General features: G+C 36.0%; 1 protein-coding gene across 1 annotated transcript; it reads right to left on the reverse strand.

The window, feature by feature from the left end:
* Nucleotides 1–2,041: 2,041 nt before the first annotated feature.
* LOC104608921 (uncharacterized) lies at nt 2,042–24,803 on the reverse strand. The gene is made up of 7 exons (XM_088892216.1): nt 23,818–24,803; nt 23,529–23,717; nt 20,906–22,069; nt 19,913–19,968; nt 6,822–7,821; nt 6,536–6,706; nt 2,042–3,219 (listed from the first exon to the last, which is right to left on the reverse strand). The coding sequence occupies exons 1-7, from the start codon at nt 24,701–24,703 to the stop codon at nt 2,042–2,044; spliced, it is 4,644 nt and encodes a 1,547-aa protein (XP_088748342.1). The 5' UTR covers nt 24,704–24,803.
* Between the last annotated feature and the right edge of the window lie 1,998 nt (nt 24,804–26,801).

Consider the following 26,801-nt stretch of genomic DNA (forward strand, 5'->3'; position numbering starts at 1 on the left):
GTTCCTAATCATTATATGCCATAAAAAGAGAATATTATCCAAGTGAACATACAATAACACGAACCTACCTATTTTATTTATTGAAAATTAATAAAAATTTTATTAAAAAAGAAAAGAAGCAAAGAGAGAAGAATAATATAAGAAACCCTACTAGCAAAAACCAGGGACCCACCTCAACAAGCCCAAGAACAAAAGAGAACACCACCTGACCTAGCCTCAAAACAAAACAACCCCAGCACTCTTGAACAACTTACCCATCTTTAAAATCAAAACCAATGTTGATTATACTTGATTTCTGCTTCGGACGTAGGCAATAAAGGTCAGACCATGATAATCTTTGTGTGCTTTTTGAGTTGTTTGGCTTGTTTTCTGTTTATATTTTTGAAGTATAAATTATACGTACAATGCTCAAATACGTATTTAACAAACACTTGAGATACCCTATTTTGGCTAGGATGCTGCAAAAAGCATCCATTTGTCGATAATTTTCACGCTTCATAAAGCAAGACACGGATCGAATGTTTTGTTAACTTTAAAAGTTGTATGCATGCCTTTAACTTGCTTAAGTTTCACATTCTGTGATCTTTATATTCTCTGGAAATGAAACAGGAGGCAAATTACTATTCATGTTTCTAGAGTCATAATCAATAAGATAATAAAACAATGTTACCAAGGAATGTACTTCATTTTACATGATGGGATCTCTTGCAGTCTTGCCAATCTTACAAATTATATAGTAAGAAAATGATATATTAAAGAACCATTTTGGCCTATCCACTGGGAATGTGCCCTAATCACCCCCCTATATTGAATACAGAAAATTTATATAAACAATTAGATATTTGTATGATAGACTGTGAAATGTGTTGCATTCCAACTAGACAAGTCATCAATTCAAAGCCGAGGTGGTTATTCGCAAGTTGTTACAGTTAAAAATGTTACATTTTAGCTCATTTGTGTAAAGGGCATGTGTTATGCAGAAGTGCAAGAGTAAATGCATAAATTGACATTATAAAATCAAATTTAACTTTTATGAGTTATGACTATTATCTTCTTTATAATAATATACATATTAATTTATATAATTTAGAACAACATTAAGGGGGCATTCTTTTTTGGGATTTTGAGAGGGGGAAGTTGGTCAATGGGATTTTGGTTCTCATTGACCAAGAATCCTATGTTCTGTTTTCAGCTTTATGTGGGGACCATGGAAGGTTTATTTTCTTGGGTATCACTTACCTTTCCCACATAGGGGGAAAGTTGGCAACACTTGAATGGGACAAAAATGCCCCTCTTAATATGGATTTATATGGGTAAAATGGTCATTGTCTTATTTACCTGAGAAATAAAAGAACATGGGTAAATGCACTTATCCAGGTAAATGTTTCATAGGAAAAAATTTACCTAGGTAAGTAATTTATCAAAAAGCAACGGGACCTAAGGAGATTCTTTTTTTGGATTTTGAGAGGGGGGAAAGTTGGTTACCAAGAATCCTGTGTTTTTTTTTTTTTTTTTTTTTTCAGATTTATGTGGGGACCAGGGAATGCTTGTTTTCCTGGGTATCACTTACCCGAGTAAGTGATGCCCATCTCCTAGGTGGGTAAAGAACTTTTCCACCTAGGGGGAAGTTGCCAACACTTGAATGAGACAAAAATGCCCCTTTTAATAATGGATTTTTATGGATAAAATGGTCATTACCTTATTTATACGAGAAATAAAAGAACATGGGTAAATGCACTTACTCGGGTAAGTGTTTCCTAGAAAAAACTTACCCAGATAATTGCATTTACTCGAGTAAGTAATTTACCGAAAAAACGAACGACGCCTAAATGTAACATGTGGAGAAGCAAGATGAGAAAATATGGTTAAGGAATGAACATTACCATAATATCTAGTGTTATATGACATTAGGTTTTACTATTCTTCATTTTATTGGAAGTAGAAACATACTTTAACTACATAAAAATCACACGTAAACAAGAGCATGAATTTTTTAGAGATATTGAAGAAGGAAGATGGGCCTTGTAGAAATACCAAACAATCAACGCCCACCATCCAGTGGTATTACGACATTATCCTTTAAGCTGTCAAACCCAATGGCGTTAGAGCTATGAAAATCTGAAGTTCCACCAAGCAAATTCTCTACCTCTTCAGAATTATGTTCTACCCATGGATGCTTATCAGACCTCCTCAAACCCTCTAACTCTATCGCCACTTCCTTCATTGTAGGTCTTTCCTCCCCGTTCAGTTTTAAACATCTTTTGGCAAGCATGGTTACTTCCCTAAGTTGATCTCTACTGCATTCATTCACCACTCTATCCTCCAAAATCTCATCAACTTTGTCCTCTTTCATTAGAGTAACAAAATGGATAGCCAAATTTCTCTCTTGTTCAGGTCTATCAAAGGATAGTGCCTGCCTTCCGGTTAATAGCTCCACAAGAACTACACCAAAGCTATAAATATCACTCTTCTCTGTCAATTGGCTTGTATGAAAATATTCTGGGTCTAAGTATCCCATAGTCCCTTGTACTAATGTTGTAAATTGAGTTTGGTTTAAAGGAACCAACCTTGAAGCTCCAAAGTCTGAAACTTTCGCCATGTAATTATCATCCAAGAGTATATTAGTAGATTTAATATCTCTATGAATAATTGGTGGAGAGGCAGCAGAGTGCAAGTAGGCAAGCGCTGATGCAGTTTGTGCAGCTATAGTTAAACGCTTTTCCCATGAAAGTGATGATTTATTCCCCTCCTCATGGATGTGATGGAACAGAGTTCCATTTGTAACAAACTCGTACACCAACAATGGAACTTCAGTCTCTAGGCAACAACCCAAGAGCTTTACCACATTTCTATGGTTAATTTGGGAGAGTATAACGACCTCATTGATAAACTGCTCGATTTGAGTTTCATCCACAATTTTGGATTTCTTAATGGCAACTAATCTATTATCTGGTAGAATTCCTTTATATACTGTACCATATCCTCCACGACCGAGAATACGGATTGTATCATAGTTGTTAGTTGCCTTTTCAAGTTCTTCTGCAGTAAAGACATTAGCAGTTTCCATTGAAGCATCACGCGAAGAGAGTTGTTGCTTTAATAAAAGACCTCCATTCTGTCGAAAAAATTTTTCTCGAAGTTTAAGAAGCCTTCTTTTTTGGAATCCCCAATATATCCAAGAGACACCAATAAGTAGAAACAGGATGCCCAAGCCAATACCTACATCCATTTGACATACACATTATAGTAGATAAGAAAGAAACAATTTTCTTTTTTCAATTGGATATATACCCATAATTTTCTAACTCTTCTAATTGTTAATTAACAATTTTGAGTATATAAAGAAATAAGAAACGAATGCCATATCTAGTACTTCTGCATAAGACAGTTGCACTGGTTAGCCATTGCATTATGAAATGGATTTACGACCAAGGATTTCAATCTTTTTTTTTTTTTTTTTTGATAAGGTAAGGTAAAATTTTATTGAAAGCCCATAAAAGGTATACAAGTTGTATACAATTGAGGCCTCTACAAGCCTCTACCGCCAAGCTCCAAGACAAGGCAGGCCTTCAGAGCCCTCTTCAAGCCTCTACAATAACTAGAACCAAAAAAACCACCCCAAGACAAAAGCAACCTAAATAGGACAGAAGTATTATCCTAACTCAGCACACCAAAGAACCCGAACTCAAGGCCACAAACCACCAAAAGAGATAGGGCCCAGACTAAAAGGAAAACAAGGAGTGTGAAAGAACAACAAGAGTATCACCAGTAGTACATTTAGAGCTCTCTCCTCTGCCACTTCTTCATTTCCTTTAATTCTGTGTTTGGTTTGAAGGAAAAGGTAGGTAAAGGAAAGGAAAAAACCTCATACAAGGAATGTAAAAGTTTCCCTACCTTTTCTTTCCTTTCCCTGCCTTTCCCTTCAAACCAAACACAGACTAAGAGACCATATTAAGAGTCTTAAGGTTGCTCCTGGCTTGGGATACTACTTTTCCATCTCAGAAAGCCAGAGAGATTCCTCTTTCCCTCCCAAAACTAAAATGCCCAACCGTTTGCTCACCTCAACATCAACTGCCACCACCCTCTATCCAAAGTTAAAGAGTACTAATAGGCATTATTCGATTTGCCCTCCCGAAGGTTTTTGTAAGAGAGAGTTCTTTGGGAACCAACTCTCCTAGGCTAGATATCCTCTAATCTTTCCCAGACCATGGAGGAAGCAATCGGAGAATGTATCTAGGAAGCAGGCCCATCAGCCTTTTTCCTGGAACACAAAAGAAGAGCAAAGACAAGGGCCCAGGCCCAGCAGAGCAATGGAGATGAACCACCGCTGAAGTTCCTAACTGCTGCTCCCAAACTCCCCGTAGTCCCCTCTCCAAGACCAAAAGAAATTAAACTTGAAGGAGCAAATAAATTAAGCACTCTCACCTGTCACCTGTAACAAGAACGGTGGATCATGGGGCGACTGCAAGCATCTGAATCTGAGGGTCGGTCAACCACACCACCTCAGAGAACGTCCTCTCCGTTGGAAACCTGAAACACAATGATTTCCCTTGCTAACTTTGTCCCTAGTTTAATTTCCCCTAGCATTTGCTTGAAAATCAGCTCTCTTCATCAGCATAGGCTGCAACATTGCTGCCTTACCTTGCCGTGTTGAGGTCCTCCTCCCGAAAGAGTTATCTTATCTTTCTACTGCTAAACTTTGGACTAACAATCTCACTGCATCCAATTACTTCTTCCAACTCAGACAGTCCTCATCAACAACCACAAAGCCCCTCAACACATCGTTTGTAACCTCTGTGAAACCCAGCCGAAACAACCTCCTCCTCCCATGCTTTCTTTGTTATTATTCATGGAGCAGGTTTTTAGAATAATTAACCCATGCTTCATGCATGGTGCCTTATCAAGCTCCGGAGGAAAAAGAAAAATGCTTTATAGCTAAGAAAAATACCTGTCGGAGAAATCTAATATAAAAAGGAGTTCTTCTATTGGCCAGCATCAATGAATCGAGAAGAAATTATAGGTCGTAGACATGATCAAGCTAGCATAGAGCCAATCTATCCTGGGAAGTTAACACATGACCTGCCCAGAGTCCCCTTGTTTGATATACAGATTGAGCATATCGATCACCTCTCTAAATCAAAGAAGACAGAATGTAGAAACATATACCACAGAGGCACAGACCGTATAGGATAACCCTTCAGATTATTTTTCCGGTTTAAATCTAGAGATGGCAACACAGGGTATCCATGAAAAATGCCCTTTTCATTCTTAAACGTTAAACCTGATTAAGCATTCTTAATCTCAAACCATCCCAAATTGGTTTAACTTTCATTTGAATTTCCCAAATTCATCCCGTCTCAAACCTATTAAATCCATCATGATCCATTTCATCTGATTATCATTTGCTCAGGTCTTTACCGAAAAAAAAAAATTGCTTAGGTGGGTTTAAATTAATGAATCAAGTTGGGACAGTACCATATATTAAAAAATTAAAAAGAAAAAAAAAACCATTGTTCAACATCCAGTGTACAAAATAAAACGTTGAAAAATAAATAAAATTAATTTGGAGTGACATAAGACAATTATTATTACAATAAACCTTATTAAATTCTAATCCTCCACATAATAGATACACGTCAGATTTGAGTATCAGGTGTGCTAAGGTCAAAACTCAAACTTATGCCTAATCCTACATAATTTTACTATCCCTATTTAAATTATCAGTCATATAATTATTTGGATGCTCCCACCCACTAGGGATTTCCTACTCACTTTTTCTACTTATTCTCGACCCGCCTTGAATTGGAACCACACACTCTATTATTAAATAAGAGATATGTGGCTCCAATTCACCGCGGGAGGATAGGAGAAGTTTGTAGGAAATTTGGGCTCGCTTCCACCCACCCCGTTGCGGATTTGGCGAAATCCATGCATACGCACGGGCTCACAGTCATATGGGTGCAATAATTAACAGAGATCGTTACCCCATATCGTTGTTCATGTAATTAATCTAGGTTGCAGTTAAATGAGACGGGACTCCTGAAAGCAAAAACTGTGCAAAACTCTTGACATCTAATTACACATGCAAAATATCTCCCCATGAATTTATTAAACAGACGTGCGGCTGGATGCCATTCTCTTAGAATGTCCTCACAGCTTTTGCTTTCAGGAGATCCAGATCCGCCATTTGGATAAGCTTTAGGGATTTGTATTTTATGCGTCCTGGTTTTAGGCTGTGCTTTGGAGAAAAAAAGAGTTTTTTTTTTTTTTTTTTTTGCTTTAAATTATAAGACGTTGAAAAGTAATTATTACCAAACCTTTTGTTTTTTCACAGCTCAAAGTTAGAAACAAGAGCTTATCCAAACAGAGTGTAATTTACTTATGTCTTTTTTGGGGTTATGTTGGTAACTCCATTTCATCTCACCAGCTATCAAGCCCATGCAGAGGTTATGTTGGGCGATTTTGGAGTCAGATCACTTTATTCGGAAGTAATATATAAAGGAATACTTTAGCTAGCTAGCGTTGAACTTGTTACCTACGGCGGTTTGTATCACCGGAAATTTTGTTGGTGAAGCAATGCAAAGAGATCCGTTCTTTGTTCCATCGCGTTCGGTACCAGGAGGGCAGGAACAATAGTAACCCCCAGGCGTGTTATGGCAAATCCCCTGGCAGTCATTTTTATTTTGATCTTCGCATTCGTTTATGTCTACAATTCATTTATGACAACTCCGATCGGTCACTAGATTAGACGACCACGGTATATATATAATCAAATTTTTGTAAAGCATCCATGTACGTAGAAGATAGATCTAGTAGATTACCTTGGCATCCATCCTCGAGATAAGGGTTGCCCTGGTAACCTTGAGAGCAGTTGCAAAGATATCCGAGACCGTTGGGAGAATTATAGCAATCGCTGTTCTTGCCGCAAGCATAAGAAGGGTATATTCTTGAAACAGTTTCGCAGGTCTCGTTCTCTATTGCCCAGTCCAGGACGAGTGGGAGTCTATCTCCATATCTTTCGTAGAAATGCGAGAGATCATCTACTGAGAATCTGTACCAGTCATAGTCCACCAAGAAAGCATAGCTGCAGGGATTGAAATTCCAGACACTGGTGTGGTTCTCATAGCTCCAAACATTCACATTGAATTTCTTGAACCCCTTTGGTATGGAGGTCTGACAACAACCGATACCTGTGCAAGACCCATTGATCACACTTTCTTTGTCGCTGCAAGCCATGTAACACCCGCTCGTGAAATTCCGGCCTTCAGAGCCTGTTATTTGGGACCAAGTGTCGCACCCAATTGTAGTGAATCTATTGTGAGTGTCAGAGAACGTATAGGGCAAATTATCAATATTTACCCAGTAGTACCATGACTCAGTTTTACTTCCTGAACGATTGTAGCAATCGTGTCCCATGAAGCCATAGATTCGCAATTGGGTAAGTGATGGCGAGATTTCTAAAATTTCCAGGTTACTAGTTGATATGAATAGCTTGGGAGGGTTGAAAGTATGATTGCAGGTTAGGTCGTATCCTTCTCTGTAACAGTCTGGGTAGTCCAAGCCGAAGGGGTAGGGAACGGTGATGTTTCCGCATTTCTCTTGGCATCCAGGCTTTGCCACTGACGCCATTACTGGCCGCAACAAAATGAGTTGAATCATCAGCATAACCAAAGCCATCGTCGTTCCTGATGAGTGATGATAGCGTTGGTCTGGTGTCTTAGAACGTCTGGTAGATATGGGTATCTCATTAATAGAGCAGGCTCGATAGACTTGTATTATTAGTTTATTCTTCGTCTTGACTTTTGTATCATTTGATTCTTTCAAAGAAAATAACATTTCATTTGTAATTAATTATTGATTCTGTCCTTGACCATTTCTGCAGCATCACCCTTTCCTTTAAAATTTACCTGTAACTGGTAAGGGGGAGGGAGTGGTTTTGTGCAGGATAATAGTTTCTTAGTTTTGAGAAAACTGGTTTAAAAATTTCTTTTTTAAAAAACTGTATTCTTTTTTTCTCAAGAGAAAATCTAAAAGGTTAGCTTTTCCAATCTTGTGCATCTAAATTTACTACATCGGCATCATGATAGATAAAATCATGGGTCATGGCTTCGCTTTTGAAAGTTCAATTTTCTACTTTCTAGAGAAAAGGATACGTATATAAAAATGTGTCATTCAAATATGTTTTTAGAACTAAATAAAGTGTTTATTGCTTCTTTTTGCAACGGAAATAAGCCACTCTCCAACCAGATAGAGATTTTATTAGATGGCTAGTTGGTACCTTTCTAATTGTTAATTGTTAATGTTACTATTTTCTATTTTAAAATCTGAAACTAAAAACATAGTTTCTTCAATGTTTGCACTGCCATAAATTCGCATCAGTGAATTTTTTTTTGCATTGCCACCAAACACAGCCTAAGCATCAAAGTGATCCGAAATACAATTAGCTTCGAGAGTTGAGATTGGATTAAACGACATTGAATGTGGTCGCATCAATTTCATTTTCAGAGAAAAAAAACCTACATGCATCGATCGAGAGTGATTGGTAGTCTTAGTCATAGAGTCTTAGAGGGTGCCAGTATGGACCGTGGACGTTAAAGAGAGTCATTGGAAAAAGGAAGTCTCTAGCTAAACAAAATTCTCTCTCTTATATATCTTGATTGGGGTATTTATAAAAGTAAGGTGGGATTTAAAGAAACATGCAAATTGAAAAAAAAAATTCTTGATTGGGTATTTAACCAATTGGTGAATTAATCCATTTCCAACCTACTAAGAGGTTGTTCGAGGACATGGTTGATTTTGTTTTTATAAATTAAAATAACCGATATATCAACAAAGTCAATCATGTTGCCAAACAACCCCTAAATGGGTGGATTGAGTGGGTCACAAGAGTTGGGTCTGAACTCTGAAATCGCCTCCTCTAGACCTAATTAATATCCGTTTACTTTTTGTTTTATTACTTCTTTTTTTCCACATCAAACACAATTTATTGCACAAAACAAAAAAGAATTTATTAAAAGAAGAAAAGAAAGGAATATACAAAGCAGTCCAGCTCAAAACAACAACGAGCAACCGGACCTAACCCACACAAAAATCGAAAAGGACAACCCAACCAAAACAAACAAAAGCCGACCTCAACGACTCAGACCACTCCTCAGGACCGAGAAAAGCCCAACACCTGAACCCACAAGCACAAATTAAAAAGAAAACCCACCAGGCCACAAGACATGGACAGAGCCGAGTGAAAACTGAAGACCCTGCCTCGACCTCCTTATTCCCTGCCCCTAACATTTTTCAAAGGAACGTAACCTTCGGACTACGGCCTACATAGAGGTCGGCAAGTTGGGATCCAGATATAGATTATTGAGAGGGTAAGGGTAATAATCAAGAGAAGATAGATCCGCCGTTGAGCACAACCCACTCCTTTTGCACCAGCTGCGTAGTAGATAGTATTGTACAAAGTTGAACCAGTCTAGATCTATGGCTAGCAGTCAATGTCTACTGAGAGACATTTGGCATGATTATTTTTCATGTTGTGAGTAATTTTAATTTTTGTGCCATGCACTCATTTTGTCATTCTAATAGGACGGAGGCTCATGGCAAGAGTTTTGTAGCCAAATACTTTTATGTTATCCATTCTTCTTCATTCTTGCTCAAAATTGAACAGGAAGGTCCATTTGGTTAGCAGATGGAATTGAAATCAAAATTGGAATGGTCTATCCCCCCACCTGTTCGGTACATAAAGGAATTGGAATTGGCTGGAATGGGATTCTCATTCCCAAAGGAAGGGAAGGGGAATGACCATTCCCTCGAAAAATGTCTTTCCACCAGAATGAAAATGAGATTCCAATTTCATCCAACCAAATGGATGGTCCAATTCTGACTCCAAACCCCTATTCCTTTGAACCAAATGGACCCTTAGTAAATTTTATTTAAGAAATTTGGACTGATTATTCATTGTAAGGTGAGGATGGAAGGATGAAGGGGGAGAATGAAATATGGTACTTCTGTAGTCTTCTTGTGGTACAAGAGAAAAGAAGTTGGAAGCTAGGCTAGCTAGCCCAGAGAATTAGTACATTATCCTTTCATTTCTATCATTTCACTAATCCTTCATCTCCGAAAGGTGTTCGACTTGGGTGGGCACAATACAAACCTTAGCAGCTTGGGATTGACGCCATTGCTGGCCGCAACAAAATGAGTTGAATCATCAGCATAACCAAAGCCATCATCGTTCCTGATGAGTGATGATAGCGTTGGTTTGGTGTCTTAGAACGTCTGGTCGATATGGGTATCTCATTAATAGAGCAGGCTTGATAGACCTGTATTATTAGTTTATTCTTCGTCTTGACTTTTGTATCATTTGATTCTTTCAAAGAAAATAACATTTCATTTGTAATTAATTCTTGATTCTGACCTTGACCATTTCTGCAGCATCACCCTTTCCTTTAAAATTTACCTGTAACTGGTAAGGGGGAGGGAGTGGTTTGTGCAGGATAGTTTCTTAGTTTTGAGAAAACTGGTTTACATATTTCTTTTTTAAAAAACTGTATTTTTTTTTTTCTCAAGAGAAAATCTAAAAGGTTAGCTTTTCCAATCTTGTGCATCTAAATTTGCTACATCGGCATCCTGATAGATAAAATCATGGGTCATGGCTTCGCTTTTGAAAGTTCATTTTTCTACTTTCTAGAGAAAAGGATACGTATATAAAAATGTGTCATTCAAATATGTTTTTAGAACTAAATAAAGTGTTTATTGCTTCTTTTTGCAACAGAAATAAGCCACTCTACAACCAGATAGAGATTTTATCTGATAGCTAGTTGGTACCTTCAGTACTAAAAAAATATGGTTTACCCAATAACTTTCACTTCTTCAGCTTTCTAATTATTAATGTTACTATTTTCTATTTTCAAAACTGAAACTAAAAACATAGTTTCTTGAATGTTCTGATTTGATATTTAGAATTATGTTTCAGGATACATACAATATTCAGCTAGAGATTCTAATTAATAAAATGGATATAATTAAGTTTACCAATTCTTATTATTTTATTTTTTTATATACTTGAGAAAAGTCTATTCAGATGTGGACTGATATGGTCTACACAGCCTTAATACCATACTGGAAAGAGAATGTATGGGTGTCAATGGACCCGTTTTGGGTTGAACTCCATCTAATTAAAAATTAATTTGGACAAATTGGATGAATCAATAATTAGACATATTGAATTAATTGAACCTGTCTAGACTTAATGGTCCAGCCGTCCAGCAAAGTAATTATTAGATTGGATTTAATCTGATTCATCTGTGATGCATTTATACTGGATTGGATTTGATTGAACCAATATCTGGTCCATTGATAGAAGATAAGAATACAGATGTCAATTAACCAGGTTTGATTTGGAATCAATCTAAGAATATATTACTAATCTTCTGTTGGTGGTACACTCTGAACCACTGTGGCATCTTCATACCGTGATTGTTGATTGCAGAAGTTCTCTGAATCACCTGCCGAGTTTCTCAGTCAGATATATTCCCAGATCAGCGAATTTTGTGGCATATACACTTGTCAAATCTGATATTACATTAAACCGTCTTCACACATGGTCCCAAGTTCCTGATTTCCTTGAATCTTCTGTATACTGTAGCTGATTCTTTCTGAGCCATTGAATGTATTGCTTACAGGCTTCTTTCAAATGAAAAAAAAAAAAGTTGGAATTTACTACAAATACAGTTTGCTACTCATTTTCTCTATATCTGCACTTTACCCACAGTACATTATATATCTCATAATACAAGATGGCAATGTGTGATTACAATTCAAGGCGTATTTTATGTTAGCAGAGAATAGTGGGCTGGAAATCTGATCTGCAAATACAGACGTGTATAACAGCTTCTGTAACCAATCACGAATGGACAAAATCGGTGTCTAGTATAATAGATACAGTGATACAAACCCACATGTGATGAGTGATGACGTGTGGAAGGTTTAGACTCAGTTGGCCTCTTTAGAATATTTTAATGAAGCCCATATCCTCTTACCTCATTTTATTTATAAATAAAAGATAACACCAATATATATACAACTAAGTGGGCATGGACCTGACCCTTGCAGCCCAGTCTGACAAAGAAATCCCAAGAAGCTAACTATCGGCACTATACAGTATTTTGTTTGTTTTTCTTTACTTTTTCATTTTTTGGTAGACATGAGATACGGTATTGATGTGGAAACCAAGGGGAAATTGGTCTCTCTAGAGGCCGGACGAGGGGGAACCAAGGAAGGAATGGAGCTGTGTAGCAGGGTGATGTGCTCTGTTTTCGTTTTATAAGATGATGTTGGGTGGATTATAAGGTGTAGAATTTATTGGTTCCATTAAATCAGACTCGGTGAACTACATTAGTGCCTAAGGTTAAGGTTGTATATTTCGTGTGTTGGGGATTGGGTTTGGCTTGCCTAAAAGGTTTGTGTTAACATGTTCCAAATTATCATAGCCAATAGTGTTGTAATAATGAAAAGTTGATGTCTTGCCATAGAGTTGATCTTTGCTACATTTATCTCTATCCCCCAAAATTTCTGAGACATTGTCTCATTCTTTTTTCTTTTTCTTTTTCATTTTTTTTTGGGTTTATGAATTTCCAGTACTTTTCTTCTAGTTAATTCTTCTAATAGAACTATACCAATATAAACATCACTTTTAATTTCTTGTCGAAAATATTTATAGTCCATGTAACCCAATGCCCCCTGCACTAATGTAGTTCACCGAGTCTGATTTAATGGAACCAATCTTGAAGACCCCATAATCTTCCACTTTTTCCACGTAAGTCTCATCCAACTATCCAGCAAGAATATATGAGCAGATTTAATATCTATGTAAATGACTAGTTAGTTTGATTGGTTAACCTATGAGAATTGTCAAATAAACCATAATCTGAATTCTGAAAAGCCTAATGATTCTCTAGTTAAACCATCCAGGTTTGAGAACATTGTTTGTGTGTTTTTTAGGCCATTCAATAAGTCTTTATTGAATATGTACTTAAAAACAAGTGCTTATATTAATAAGTACTTCTTTACATTTAGCATCCAACATTTTTAAGTGCTTATTTTTTATAATCTTTTTTTCTTTAATAGGTACTTAAATAAACATTTGTGACTATTTTGTCCTTCATTTCTTTTAAATTTTACGAAAACACTTTTACATCAAAGGGTGGTCTACATTAAATTAAAAGAAAAATTTAACCGTGAGCAAGAAATATTCTTGTATGAAGGTTTGAGCAGAAATGAACGTGAAACTGGATCCACAGTTTCACGGGGACTATTTTTCTTGTTTACATTGAGCTTCCTTTCTTAATTTGGCATTCATCAATCTTTCTCTTGGAATCAGCCAATTGACAAAGTATTGACAGAGATTCTTTTATTGTTCATGGTAAACTTCTTTTATTAGTCTGGTATTCACTACCCTTTCTTGTTCCATCTCATTGATACAGTATATGAAGAAATACTAATACAAATATATGTGCTACTCGATATAGTGATTAAATGGAGCATACATTATTAAATTAGAAGCATCATTTCTCTTCTTTCTCTCAAATTAACAATTTGACATTTTAGAAATTTGAACAGAGAAGAACATATATATAACTAGAATACACAATACAACAGAGCAGAAATTGTTTGGGAAAGCTGAACAAGAAAGAAGATTATATGAAGTTGATATGCATGTGAAGCATTCAGCGCCCACTGCCTAATGGTATCAAAACATGATTCCTTAAACTATCATATTCACCAGTTTTGCAACTTTGTAAATGTGATGGCTCACCAAGCAAATACTTAGCTTCTTCATGATTATGTTCTACCCATGGGTGTTTGATGTATCTCCTAAACCCTCTAGCTCCATTGCCACTTCCATCATTGTGGGCCTCTCTTCTCCCTCCACACTTAGACATCTCTTTGCAAGCTTAGTGACTTCTTGAAGATGATCCTTACTAGTTTCTTGTAGCATTTTATCCTCTAAAATCTCTAAAATATTTTCTTCTTTCATTGAAGTAATAAAATGGATAGCTAGATTCTTCTCCTTTTCAGGTCTGTCAAATTCAAGTGCTTTTCTTCCCGTCAGTAGTTCCACAAGAAAAATACCAAAGCTATAAACATCACTCTTCTCTGTCAATTGACTTGTATGAAAATATTCTAGGTCCAAATAACCCAATGTTCCCTATAACAATATAGAGTGTGTTTGGATCTGTGGGCGTTTATTAAATAAACGATGCCACATAGGCACCATTTTACCATTTTCCCTATTATATGAATCTGTACGCATAGGAACTTGCAAAAGTAGACTTCAGTTTATGTGCATGCCTACCATTGAGGAAAGCTTCATTTCAGTGCTTCCCCCGGTGGATAGGCATTTAATCAATGTTTTGCTGATGTAGTACCTAAATGCCAATAAATGGGTCCATCATTGATTTTCTTGGTTTTCCAAACAAATCAAGTACAAAACATTTAATCAATAATGTCCATGGCTCCAAACACATACATAGTTGAATTTGATCCAGAGGAACCAATCTTGAAACTCCAAAATCTGACACCTTTGCCATTTAGTTATCACCCAAAAGTATGCTGGCAGATTTAACATCTCTATGAATCATGGTTTTGAAAAATGATCAAAAAATGGAACCATTTTGGCCACCGGTTTCTTCTCCGACAGTTCGACCATCTGAGTCAACAGTGGTTCAAAAACCATGCTATGAATGATTGGAAGAGAGGCTGAAGAATGCAAGTATGCTAATGTAGATGTAGTTTCTGCTGCTATCCTTAAATTTTGTTGAGCATCCTATCACATGATACACGGCAACATCTACTTCAAGTTTAAATTTCAATTTATGTTTATCCTTATCTCTTTATATCTTAATCATTTATTGTATCTTGTCCAAGAGAGAGTTCCTCTTCATGAAGACTCTCCATCATTTGTACATATGTAACTAATTATAAATACAAATCTAAGAATCAATCAAAGTGTGTGAAACAAATTAAACCTAAACCTGTTTTCATTCATGGCACAGCCCCCCGGGGTTTGTTGACTCTCCACACCCAACTCACGTCTGTCGTCCATATAAATCCCTATATGGCCTGGGGCCTGGTACTCCAAACTTCATCAATTTCTTCTCTCTACGGGTTTCCATAGCTCCAAATCAGACTCGTCGCTCTTTATCTACACTAAGGATGACTTTGTGACTTACATCTTTGTTTATGTTGACGATATTCTTGTCACCAGATCCAGAAACTCATATTTCTAATCTCTTACAAAACATAAATTCCCCCTTTGCTATCAAAGAACTTGGGCCTCTCCACTACTTCCTTGGTATTGAAGTCATTCGCACCAGTTCTGGATTGTTTTTATCCTAATGGAAATACATTACTGATCTGCTGTGGGATCTTTTTCTTGATGGTGCCAAACTGATCAGGACTCCATTGTCCACAACAATTGTTATCTCCAAAACTGATGGTGATGCACTACCTGATCCTTCATCTTACAGAAAGGTAGTCAATGCTCTTCAATATTTACTGATAACACACCCCGACCTATCCTTTGTGGTCAACAAAGCCTGTCAGTTCATGCATGCACCAACCACTTCTCATTGAGCCTTTGTCAAGAGTATTCTTCGCTTCCTTAAGGCCATAGTTGACTTTGGACTCACAATTACCGCTTCACAGTCTACTCACTTACATGTTTTCTCTTACTCAGATTGGGCTGGCTGCCCGGATGACTGACGCTCCCAAGGTGGTTATTGTGTTTACCTTGGTGACAACATTGTTTCTTGGTCTTCTAAGAAGCATTCCACCGTCTCTCACTCCAGCACAGAGGTGGAATACTGTAGTTTAGCCATTGCTACCTCTGAAGTTATTTTGCTTCGCTCTCTCCTCCACAAGCTTGGCATTCCTCAAGCCACTCCACGCACATTATGGTGTGACAACATCGGTGTTACTTATCTTGCTACTAACCCGGTCTTTCATGCATGCACCAAGCACATTGAAATTGACTTCCATTTCGTGCATGACCTTGTTGCTTCAAAGAACTTACATGTTCATTATATTTCCACCACTAATCAAGTAACAGATATCTTCATCAAGGCCTTGAGCTCTCCTCAATTTTCTACTCTTCATCATTATTTTGGACTTCTTAATGGCAATTACCTTGTCGTTTGGTAAAGTTCCTCTGCATACTATTCCATAGCCACAACGAGTTAGGACTCGACTCTCATTATGATTGTTGGTTGCCTTTTTGGAGCTCTTCTTCGATAAATCTTTTTGTTATTTCTGGATTCCCATCATGTAAAGAGAGTTGTTGTCTCAATAGAAGAATTCCATTTTGCTGGAAGAACCTTTTTTTTTCATTTGTTATGCTTTTTCTTTTGGATTCCCCAATATTGCCAAGAGCTGACAAATGGTAGAAACAACGGAGAAGTACGGACAGGTCCAATGTAGATTTTTTATTTTTACTGCAAAGCTATAAATATTCAAAATGTCAAAAACCTCCATACTATACACCAATACCTGCCTATGAATTGGCATCAATTCCAAGTTGGCAGGGCTACAGGCTGTGCCATGGGCTTGGACCTTGTTGGGCTGGGCCACAGAGCAGGCCTTGGGCCAAGGCTAAACCGGGTTGCACATTTTTTATTTTGTATTTTTTTTTAAATTTTGATTTCTTTTCTAAGTAAATTGTAAAACTAAAATATTTAACTTTCTTATGAACTTTGGGAATTTGGAACTATTTAAAAAATTAAGAAATGAGAAATCTAAGTTATTTAATACATAAATGAAAAAAATACTTAAGCAAATTGAAATAAGAATGATGGAATAACAAATTGGAAGAAAAATAGGAATTCTATTTCATTTAAATCTGGATGGTACAAATTAGTGAATTACAAATACAATGATTGAATCATTGCATACTTGGATGAATGAAATATGGTTACAAATTGAAAATACAAAATTACATTGTTAAAAAATTAAAATATATATATTAAATAAATTAAATAAAACTTAAAAATTTTACAATAATTTGAAAAATGAAAAACTCTACAAGTAGTCAAATTCAAGAATCATCATTCATGACTTTCATCATCTGCTTCAGGTGAAATGTTCGGTGTTGTATCATGCCCTCCCTTATCTTGTAATATATCTTCTGCATCTGGTCAATCCTTGAAGCAGATGCACATTTCTATACTCTCATAGTTCATGCAGCTTCTTTTGTCATCCAGCACCTTGGTATCTTCACTAAAACAAGAATCTGATGGAACTATAGACACCAGAGAGATTAATAGATCACATGCCATGGCAGCAAGAAGCGGATATGTTTTTGAGTGTTCACTTCACTAGGCAAAAATATCAAAATTATTTGATACTTCACCTAAATTAGAAAAATTTACTTGCAAATAAAAATTAACTTTAGTAAATGAACTTGTTGTAGAATTAGCAGATTTTAGCACTCTACTTATTAAATAAAAAAGCTTTTCTCTTCTACTACTGGGCTCAAAGTAAAAGGAGAAGAAGAAGATGATGAACAAGTTGTAAGAATATTTCCTACAACTTCAAAATCATACAAACTATACATTTCAAATAATAAATTATTAATTTCTTCTTTTTTATTTCCTATACCAATATTCATATTTTCATAATATGTTTCAAGTAAAATATCTAAACCATCTTTCCTAATCCTAGGGTCTAATATTGTAGATAAATAATAAAGGGAGAAATGTTCTCCTAATATTTTTTAAATTTATTTTTCATAATTTCAACAATACATTGAAATTGTGGATTATTTCTATATTTGGCAAAATAATCACTAATTACCATCACTTGATATGGTAAATTACAACTAGTTGGATAATAAATTCAAGATAATTCTTTTGTTGCATCATTAAAATGTTTTCAAAAATCTCTTATAGAGATTGCCATTTCCCAGTCTTCCTCAAATATCATATCATTAGGCATTTTTAAATTATAAAAATCAGAAAGAATTCGTTTATGAGATATACAACTTTCTAACATAGCATAGGTAGAATTCCACCTATGCTTTACATCTAATATAAAATACTTATATTTTAAACCATAATTTTGGCATAAATTTTTAAATTCTTGTTTTCTTGCCCCTGAACTTTTTATATATATAATACAATTTCTAATTTTTGAAATATGATTTGAAATAATATTCAAGGTATCTTGAATACATAAATTTAAGATGTGACATGCACAACTAATATGAAATAATTTACCATTTAAGCATGGTTTTAATTGAGATTTTAAAATATTTATTACAGAATCATTATTTGTTTTCTATTCCATAAGCATGAAAAGTATTTAAAATACTTGCAGCAATAGCTGGGCCACTATGTAGCCATTCAATCCTAGTAAAACTTAAAATTATTTTATTCAAAAGCTAATTTTTATCAATGGAATGGTCGATAACACAAATATAACTAATATTAATTTTGGATGTCTAAACATCCAAAGTAATTGCAACTTTAGAATTAAGATTTGCTAACAAATAAATTAAATTTTGTTTATATGAACAAAAAAAATTTTTAAAGCATCAGTTCTTATAATATTCCTATAAACTTTTTTATATTGTGGGTGTAGAGAACTACGCAACCATTTTGTTCTTGTGAATATCTAAAAGTACTAAAACTAATTCCCCTCCCAATATGTGTTTGGGTTGTTTCTCTCCCTTCATCTTCCTCTTGCTCATGTGTGAACAAATGTCTGCTCAAATGACCCGTACCACCCTTGCTACAATAACTAAAGCTTTTCCTACATTTTCGGAAAATGACCATTTTCCCCTTTCCCTCAATATCCTCTACTTCGAAAACTTTCCAAGCCAAACTACTCAATTTAGAAGCCCTCCTTTTTCCTCTAGTATCACTACTACTGGAGGTGAAAGCTCCACTTCCATTGACATCAAAAGCATTGGCATCAATGTTAACACTAATACTATCATGATGCAATTAAATGTCATCCATAGTGAACATGTTGGGCAATAGGTTTTAAGAAGGGCCGACCATTTTTTTTTTAATTCTAAAGATAAAAATTAATCTAATTTGACTTACCCAGATTGCCGGTTCAAAATCCCAACTTGATTTCAACAGTTGAAGTCTTTCAACATCCAAGCCTCCCGAATTGTGACACTTGAACTGATTGAGCAAGCCGCCTTCTTGTTGAGAGTCGAAACTTTGATAAAATTCAAACTTGAGAATTGAAGATGCAGAATCAGACAATCAGCCAATTAGAATTTCTCAGATTGTAGATAATTGAGATTGTATGAGTATGAAAGAGAGAGAATTAAGAGAATTGTTGAATTGGTGTGATGAGAATGGTGGAGGATAGGGTTATTTGTAGGAATTCAACATAATTCAACTACACAAAATAACCAAAAACTATCTATTATTTAGCTGTTTGGATGGGTATTTTGGTCATTGTAAAGTTACTTATAGCTTTTCCTAAAATGCCCCCTAAACTATTTGTTATATAGCTATTGGGGGCATTTATGTCATTTTTTCAACCCCCCATAAGCAAATATATGGCTATTTATAGTTGTTGGGAGGGGGGGGGGTATTTTTGTAACCCCCCCCAAAAGTGGAAACTAGTCGTTGGGCCCCTTTGTGAGGGGGGCCCAAAGGCTATAATCTCGGGCGGGCCGAGCATGGCCCGTTACGGGCCTAGAGGGCCGTGCTTCGTGCTGTGTTGTAGGCTAGACCGTGCCGGCACACAGGGCCGTGTGTGGCACCGCACATTCTATCATGTCATGTCGTGCCAACCCATGGGCCTTGAACCCCCAGCCCAGCACAGCACGGACCTCCGTGTTTGGCCTGGCACGGCACGTTAGCCATCGTGCTGTGCCATAACAAGTCGTGGGCAACCTAACCCGATTTACACCTTTATTGGCACCCACCTCAATTGTAGGGCATAAAAATTCTAATCCTGCAGAATTATAAACATTCAAAATATCAGAAAACCTCCACTCTATACATCAATACCCACCGGTAAAATTAATTAGCATCAATTCCGAACTGGCATCCACCCAACTATAATTTGGGCCTAAAACTTCCCACCGTGGACTGAACCGTCATTCTCCCTATAAACGATATGCCAAAGTTAACACGTATGTCCCGGCCGCCTTAATTCCCCTCCTGATCACCCCATCTCCCAATTGCACACTTATTAGCTAATGAGCCTATATTAATCATATGCATAGTTCATCTTGTTTAATATTTGTAATATTTAATATTAATTGAATCATTGATATGTAAGTGATAATTTATAAATTATTAAAATATTGGATATAAAGGATCCCCGTACTATAGAGTCAGTGACAATTAATTACCTATATATAGTGTGCCCGTGCACTTGTGTTTCACTTAGGACCATTGGCGGCCCAAGGTAGGTTTGGTTCATCCAATTAGTGTCATTCATTTACGCCACTCCTAAAATTGGAAGTTTGTAATTTGATCTGAGATGTTTTCAATTGGTGTTTGACGGATATATATTATTAACTTGACCGTTGAAAATTATGATAAATAAACATGTCATAAATCCCAACTTCTGTTCAAAAGCAAGGATTAAAGTAAATCGGCAACCCAGAAATATTCTAAAGCTTTGGACTCCACAACACATCAGTTATGTTCAATATGCAATAATACTTCAACTATAATTATTTATACATGGATAGAATAAGCTGAGAAATGACTCTCTAAGAAAGAGAGATTATTCATGTAAATTGTAGAAGCTAGCAGTGTTTGAGAAAAGTAGGAAAGTCAAATTTTGACAAGAACTATATAACATCTGCAGATGGTAAAAGAAAAGCTCGATCGACATAGGAACGGGCGCCAATTTGAAACATTTAACCATCATCGTCCACTGTCCAAGGGTGATATAACTCCCAGACTATGATAGTCTGTGCTGTAATTGCAAGTATAAGAATTTAAAGGCGCATTCAGCAAATACTCTACTTCTTCATGGTCGCGTTCCACCCATGGATGCTTGTCAGACCTCCTTAACCCCTCTAGTTCTATTGCCACTTCTCTCATTGTCGGTCTTTCCTCCCCTTTCACACTTAGGCAGCTTTTCGCAAGCTTAACCACTTCTTGGAGTTGATCCCCGTTAATCTCATGCCGCACTCTATCCTCCAAAATATCCAAAACAGTGCCATCTTTCATTGAACTAACAAAATGAAGTGCCAAGTTTCTCTCTTTTTCGGGTCTATCAAATTCAATTGCATTTCTTCCGGTTAATAGTTCCACAAGAACTATACCAAAGCTATAAACATCACTCTTCTCTGTTAAGTGACTTGTGAAAAAATATTCTGGATCCAAGTACCCCAAGGTTCCTTGCACTAATGTGGTCAATTGATTTTGATCTAGTGGAACCAACCTTGAACCTCCAAAATCCGACACTTTTGGTGTATAATAATCATCCAGCAGTATATTTGCAGATTTAATATCTCTGTGAATGATTGGAGGAGAGGCTGCAGAGTGCAAATAGGCAAGTGCTAGAGCGGTATCTGTAGCTATCCTTAATCTATCCTCCCATGAAATTGAAGATTTAAATCCTTCATCATGTATATGATGGAATAAGGTTCCATTAGTGACGAATTCATAGACCAACAAAGGAACTTCAGTCTCTAAGCAACAACCCAAGAGCTTCACCACATTTTTGTGGTTAATTTGAGAGAGAATAACTACCTCATTAATGAATTGCTCAACTTGGCCTCCATCAGCAATTTTGGACTTCTTAATGGCAACTACTTTATTGTTAGCTAAAATTCCTTTATATACTATACCAGAGCCACCACGTCCAAGGATTCGTGTCTCATCATAGTTGTTGGTTGCCTCTTTGAGCTCTTCTGTTGTAAATATTTTTGCAGCTTCTACAGTTTTATCACATGAAGAGAGCTTTTGCTTCAACAAGAAACCTCCATTTTGTTGAAAAAATTTCTCTTTTAGTTTTTTTATCTTTCTCTTTTGGAATACCAAATGTAGCCATAAGCTTACAACGACTAGAAACAAGATGCCTAAGCCAACACCTGCATGGACAATATATATATATATATATAGAAAACGGTAAGTATATATATGTATATAGAAAACGGTAAGTAGATAAAGTTCTTTTACGAATTAACACAGAAATTGAATTTATTAAGGACTGGACCCCTAGCTCTAATGGCATTTCAGCCAGCTTGCTATGGGCCAGAATTGCTTGCCAGGGAACACATGAAGCCCTTTAAGAAAAAGATTTATTTATTTATTCTTGTCGACTAGTCAATGAGTTAGTGACAAAGTGCATGAGAACATTGGCACATGGAGAACCTGCCTTTCCCATTCGGTCCCTCTCCATCTCCTTAAATGTTTTTAGTATTTAATAATAAATAGATAATTGATAATACGAGGGTAATTTATAAAATACGTTTCCTTTATTTTACAATAAAAATAAAATGAATTTAAATTCATCAAGATTTTGAATTCCACTATTTAGGGAAATGACTTGTACTCATTACTCAATAGATTGGACTAATGAATTGACTCATTCAATGATGTAGGAGATTTGCATATTTGATATACCAAATATGGCATTCACCTCTTCGAATTTTGGTGAAGAAAAGACAACGTGGCGTGAATTATGTGTGTCTTGTTTTCAAAATTGAAACCAAAAAGGCAAAAACATGTTCTTGAGTTTCTGGTTTTAAATACATGTTTTCATCTAGAAACGTTTTAGATAAGTCATATAATTTCTTACTATTTAATTTGTTTTTGTTTTAAAAACCAGTATTCCAATGGTTTCAAGAACATGTATTGTTTTCTGAAACAAAACCAACTTCTTTTTCCTCTGAAAACAAGACTGTTTTTTTTTTTTGATGATATGGTAATCCAAAAACAAATGAAAACAAAAATAATTATGTTGTAGAAGGCCCAGGGCATTCCACAATGTAAATTGTTTTCTTGTTGTTGGTTCTAAAAATAAATCAAAACCATCTGGTTTGAAAACAGATTGTTTCTCAAATGTTCTTGGTTTTGTGTTTATTTTCTATTTTCAAAACTGAAACAATATATATATATATATATATATATATTCTTCAATCTGGTTTCGAAAACATGTTTTCATCTTATTACTCAACTTCTTGTTCCATAAATCATCTAATTTCAAACAATAAAAGTGTTTTAGTAATGCACAAACCATAGGACAGGTTATAGTAAATAGATGAGACTACAGGGGATGAAATTCTTTCCACAGGAAGTTACACATCCCGTTACGGTGTCGAGGATCAAAATATCCCTTACCCAAAGATGGGCCTGGGTGTGTGTCGATATTGACGATACTCTTGGTTTTTAATTTGTATTTTTACCCCATATTTTTTCTTTTTTAATGCATGAGAGACGATTCTTTTTATTTTCAAACCTTCACAACCCCCTCCCTAGACGTATTGATGATTCGATGCCCATACAGTCGATCTCAACTACAATATTCAGTGTGAAGTTTAATATTACCTAAGGTGACTTGTATCAGCACCACAAATTGCCTCTTTTGGCGGGCGGTGCAACCGCTTCCACTTTCTCTTCCGTCTCCCACCATACCAGGTGGGCAGGAGCACCTGTAATTTCCAGGGGTATTATTGCAAATCGCTATAGGAAGCTTGCTGCAGTCATTTGTAGCTGGATCAGCGCATTCATCTACATCTGCACAGCCCATTTACACTCCATTCATTTAGATTATACATTGAAGAAAAGTTATCTAAGTATTAACTTAAGATCAATTAGAAGGATTGTACAAACATACCTTGGCATCCGTCATCGAGGTAAGGATTACCTTCATAACCCAGAGAACAATTGCAGAGATATCCACGACCGTTGGGAGAGTTAAAGCATTGGCTGTTGCTGCGGCAAGCATAAGATGGATCGCTTCTTGAAACATTTTCACACGTATAGTTTTCTATAGCCCAGTCAAGCACCATTGGAACGTTTTGCCTGTTTCGGTTATAGAAATCCATATAACCCCCTAGATCCGACACTGAGAAGTTGTACCACTCAGAGTCAACCAGGAAAGCATAGGCGCATGGGTTGAAATCCGAGACGTCGGTGTGGTTATTGTAGCTATCAATATACAGCAAAAAGCTTTTGAAACCCTTGGGGATGGAAGTCTGGCAACAACCAATGCCTGAACAAGAGCCGTTGATAAAGCCGCTTTGTTGGTCGTTACAAATCATGGAACATCCACTTGTAAAGTTGCGGCCGTTAAGGCCGGTAATGCGAGCATAATTGTCGCAACCAATGACTGTGAACCTATTGCCGGTGTCGGAGAAAGTAAAGGGTCTACTACTCACATTGAAAGAAGGGAAGGAATAGTCATTACCAGTGCTGTTGTAGCAATCGTAGCCTATGTAGTTTAGGACGCGCAGTTGGGCCGGTAATAACGATATTTCTAGAACTTCTATGTTACCGATGTACAGTTGGGGAGGGTCGAGAGTTGTGCTGCAGTTTAGCTTGAACCCTTCTCTGTAACAGCTTATTGGATCGTCATCCAAGCCGAAGGGGTAGGGAACGGTGACATTCCCACATTTGCCTTTGCAATGGGGCTTTACCATTGGCACGGTTGATGATACGACCGTCGTCGGTGGCCACCACAGAAGGAGATGAAGCAGAATCATCACCACAACCAAAGCCATTGATTATTACTGGACCCTGTCAGTTTTGTACACGATTATGTCCACTTGCTTCTCCCATTTATAGACTTCGATATTCGGCAAGGAGTCGGTATATAAGCAGTTAAAAGAACTTGGGATGTTTTGTGAGTCATCTTACAACTCTATCCATGCTAGTCACACAATTGGGTAACGTTACATTCCCAAATCACTTTTTTTTTTTTTTTTTTTGAGAGTTGCGTCCCCAAATCACATTATGAGTAGTCTGACAACAACTTATTCATGCATGACAGTAATTCATAACTTTTTTTTTAATTTCTCGATTCCAGACCTTGGTTGAATGAGAAGTGTAACAAAATTCCAACTGTTGACCCGGCTCATCACCCACTCCGGGAACCATTTCTTGCTGAATTGTTCTTCTAAACCCGGTTATGAATACTAGTCACATTCATGTTGACTTGTATGCTCGTGAGAAGTGAGAATAATAAAACAGGGTAATTTTCAAGGAAGAAATTATCTTACTCACCTAAGGTTCAGTACAAACATAGATATAGTGTAGAACTTGTACCGTATAAATATAAATATGTACAACTTGCACTGTATACATTTCTATTTGTAAACTTGGCAAATGGAAGGGTGATAGGAAGATACCTTACATTTGTGCTATGTAAAGGAATCATTTCACCAATCAATTTCTATTTCATATGTCACATAAGGGACCCTGCGTCCACTTTCACAGTTGATAACCTTATATTAATCCTATGGTCAGTCTCTCCTATATATATGTATATATATATTTGTTTATATTTGAATCAAATTGGGATTATAATTCGATATTGAATAGTATGATAAAATTAGACTACAAATGATCAAAAGTTTATATAGTATATTAATAAATCAAACTAAAAATTACTTTAGTATTATATTTTATGAACAAAATTAATTGATGAAACTTGAATCAGTGAAAATTTAGTAAAACTATAAAATTCAAATCAACTTTAATATTAGATATAGAAAAAATTATGATGGAAGAAAGACATGATAACAGAAAGGCTTCGATTAATCAAAACTATTCACCTAATTAGTTACCACTTTTATGATGTCAATTGATTTGCTATAAGTTTTTCTGATATGATGTCTTTCCAGCATCATATCATGAACGGGTGAAGTAATTAAGGGTGGATCCATATTAAATGGATCGAATGAATCACCATTATGGCTTATGGAACTAAATTCAAAATCATCCAATTGAATATCGTTTGAAGCCCTATGAAAAGGGCTTTCTTCTTAATATCGGTCAAACAAATAATTTTTTTGTGAGAGAACTTTTCTTTCTTTATTTTTTTATGAATAAAATGGTGGCAAGAAGAATACTGAGACTATTTTTGACTAAAAATTATAAATAAAGGGAACTTCACAAAGTAGACAAAGCGTGCAGGGACCACTAGCTTTTCAAACAATGCAATTCCAGGGAAGCTAGTTGATGGCCTTGCAAAGCATTGCTCTATTGTTCAAATGTCAAAATCAAATAATTAATAATCGATGTTACACCTTTGTTTTCTCTCATTTTTTCAAAATAACGTAACCTTGGGGCTACGGCCTATATAGAGGTCGAGAAGTTGGGACTCAGATGTAAATTACTGAGATGTTGTTTTGATGGTTAGAATCAATATTCTCCATTGAGCATAAGTCACTCTTTTAGGAGTGTTTTGTAGTGTGAATGAAAAATTGGTGGGTATAGAAGACTATTGCACACTACACCCTATGATATGGATCAATCCACATCACACCATAATCCACAGTTGTTTTGAACTGTAGATAGACTATATGGATTGGACCAGTCCACATTCATAGTGGTGTTCTGTAGGTGTGGTGTGAATTGGCCCACACCACACTTTTTGATTCTATTTATTTCATATACATTTTTTTGAATAATCTACACAGTCAATAATAAAATGTCTCATTTTTTCATTTTATATGATAAATATACTAAAAAAAGGCATTGATAAATTAGTACTAATCAATAAATATTAATTTTAATAAAATGATGGAAAAATGATAAAAAATAATTTAAATATTTGAAAATATTATTTTGTTGATAAAAACTAAAATAATCAAATTT

This window comes from Nelumbo nucifera, chromosome 7 (assembly GCF_055504915.1).
Source record: "Nelumbo nucifera cultivar China Antique chromosome 7, China Antique-T2T, whole genome shotgun sequence".
In the NCBI taxonomy this organism is placed as follows: Eukaryota; Viridiplantae; Streptophyta; class Magnoliopsida; order Proteales; family Nelumbonaceae; genus Nelumbo; species Nelumbo nucifera.

Bases quoted from the DNA above. Each gene is read 5' to 3' on its own strand.
- LOC104608921 (XM_088892216.1), bottom strand. From the start codon at position 24,703: ATGGCTTTGGTTGTGGTGATGATTCTGCTTCATCTCCTTCTGTGGTGG. The intron at 19,969-20,905 runs GTGGACGATGAT...ATAATTCTGCAG, and splicing joins AGTTATATCACCCTTGGACA to GATTAGAATTTTTATGCCCT. The intron at 7,822-19,912 runs GTTAGGTTGCCC...TTATTTTCTTTG, and splicing joins CCAATAAAGGTGTAAATCGG to AAAGAATCAAATGATACAAA.